At 60.2% G+C, this 1,702-nt stretch overlaps 1 protein-coding gene across 1 annotated transcript; it reads right to left on the reverse strand.

The window, feature by feature from the left end:
* Nucleotides 1–459: 459 nt before the first annotated feature.
* Nucleotides 460–1,635, reverse strand: LOC144700241 (uncharacterized). Its single transcript, XM_078571705.1, has one exon. It carries the CDS (start codon nt 1,412–1,414, stop codon nt 617–619), a length of 798 nt encoding a protein of 265 aa, XP_078427831.1. The 5' UTR covers nt 1,415–1,635; the 3' UTR covers nt 460–616.
* Between the last annotated feature and the right edge of the window lie 67 nt (nt 1,636–1,702).

The raw sequence follows: 1,702 nt of genomic DNA on the forward strand, positions 1-1,702 counted from the left end.
CACGTAGGCAAAGGAGGAAAAGAGTTGCCAAAAAGCTCTGCTAAATTTTCAGTGTTTTGATATCCTCGTCCATAGTAATGGCATGGACTCTCCTATGGATGTTGGATCCTCATCCACTCTGATTTTCTCAAGAAACGGGACTCCCCAATCGCTACCAACGAGGCAAAATTTCCTTACAAGATTTCCTTATTTTCTCAAGAAACGGTACTCGTCCACTCTTACAAAATTCCCTTGAACGAAGCAGCAGGGATTTCTTAAAGAAGTCAAACCTCGTCGTCCAATCTTATTGGTTGTATTAAGGAGGCGCCAGCAAGCCACTACCGTAAGAATGATCACAAGGACGGGCCAAGGACCCAGCGCACAAAAACTGTAGAACTCCTACGATACACCTGCGCAGGAAGACTGTAAAACTCTTGTCGATGGTAGCATACAACGGTCGTGAACACTGACTCTCCAGCGAGGGCGAACGGCACGTTCATTATTCACTCATTGACTTTTACAGGCGCGTGGGAGTGCCTCCCTACCCTACCATCGACGACGACGAAGGCTTGTTTGGGAAAATGTTATATTACGGTGCCTGCTTCGGAGGAGCGGGAATACTCCGACGGGTGTTTCCTCAAGGACGGCCACCGTAACCGCCGCCAGATCCTGACCCGTACCCAGACCCATACCCAGATCCCGAGCCGGAGCCATTTCCACGGCCGCCGCCGCCACCACCCCCACTCCCGCCACCGCCGCCAGACGCTCCGTTGCCGGAGCCGGAACCAAAGCCAGAGCCATATCCGGACCCCGATCCAGAGCCGTTCCCGTTACCACCCCCGCCGCCGCCTCCTTGGCCGCCGCCCCCTCCGCCGCCGCTCCCGTAAGCGCCGTTGCCGCCGCCAGAGCCGAAACCGGACCCGCTACCAGACCCGTACCCAGATCCGTTTCCGCCCCCTTGCCCACCACCGCCTCCTTGGCCGCCACCACCTCCTCCGCCGCTGCCGGAGCCGTAGCCAGAGCCGCTGCCGGACCCGTACCCGGATCCGCTGCCTCCTCCTTGCCCACCGCCGCCTCCTTGGCCGCCGCCACCTCCGCCGCCGCTTCCATAACCTCCGTTGCCGCCGCCGGAGCCGTACCCGGAGCCGCTGCCGGACCCGTACCCAGAACCGCTACCTCCCCCTTGCCCTCCACCGCCGCCGCCTCCACCGCCGGACCCGTACCCACCGCCACCAGGTCCGCCACCGGACCCGTAGCCGGAGCCTGACCCGGATCCGTACCCACTACCCGACCCATTTCCGGAGCCCCCGCCTCCTCCGCCGCCTCCGCCCCCGCCGCCACCGCCGGCACGGCCAGTTAAGACCCTGGCCGCAGAGGACATGCCCAGGCAGAGCATGAGGGCCAAGAGCCCTCCCACGACCCTGACGTTTCCCATCGCTCTCTTCTTCTTTCCCGACGATGACAGATACTTCAAAACTCGGCGTGCTTAAACCCGAGGGGTGCGGGGTTGGCCTTTATAGGCGTTGGGCTCATGCACGGTGCCGTCCTCGTGCACCCCTCCCATACTCAAAATACGTAAAAAATAGAGTCATTTTTACTCTCCTGGTGGATCCGAAGTTGCGGATGTAGTGGGACATCCATGATCTATCCAAAACCAGAAGTTCCGGTCCTACATCGCCGCACACTGGGTCGCCCGTTTGTTGTGTTCTGCTCAGTACTCGAC

The sequence above is a fragment of the Wolffia australiana genome, chromosome 2 (genome assembly GCF_029677425.1).
Source record: "Wolffia australiana isolate 7733 chromosome 2, ASM2967742v1".
Lineage (NCBI taxonomy): Eukaryota > Viridiplantae > Streptophyta > Magnoliopsida > Alismatales > Araceae > Wolffia > Wolffia australiana.

What these genes read in the sequence shown, in the direction of transcription:
- LOC144700241 (XM_078571705.1), bottom strand. Translation starts at nt 1,414, where the DNA reads ATGGGAAACGTCAGGGTCGTGGGAGGGCTCTTGGCCCTCATGCTCTGC.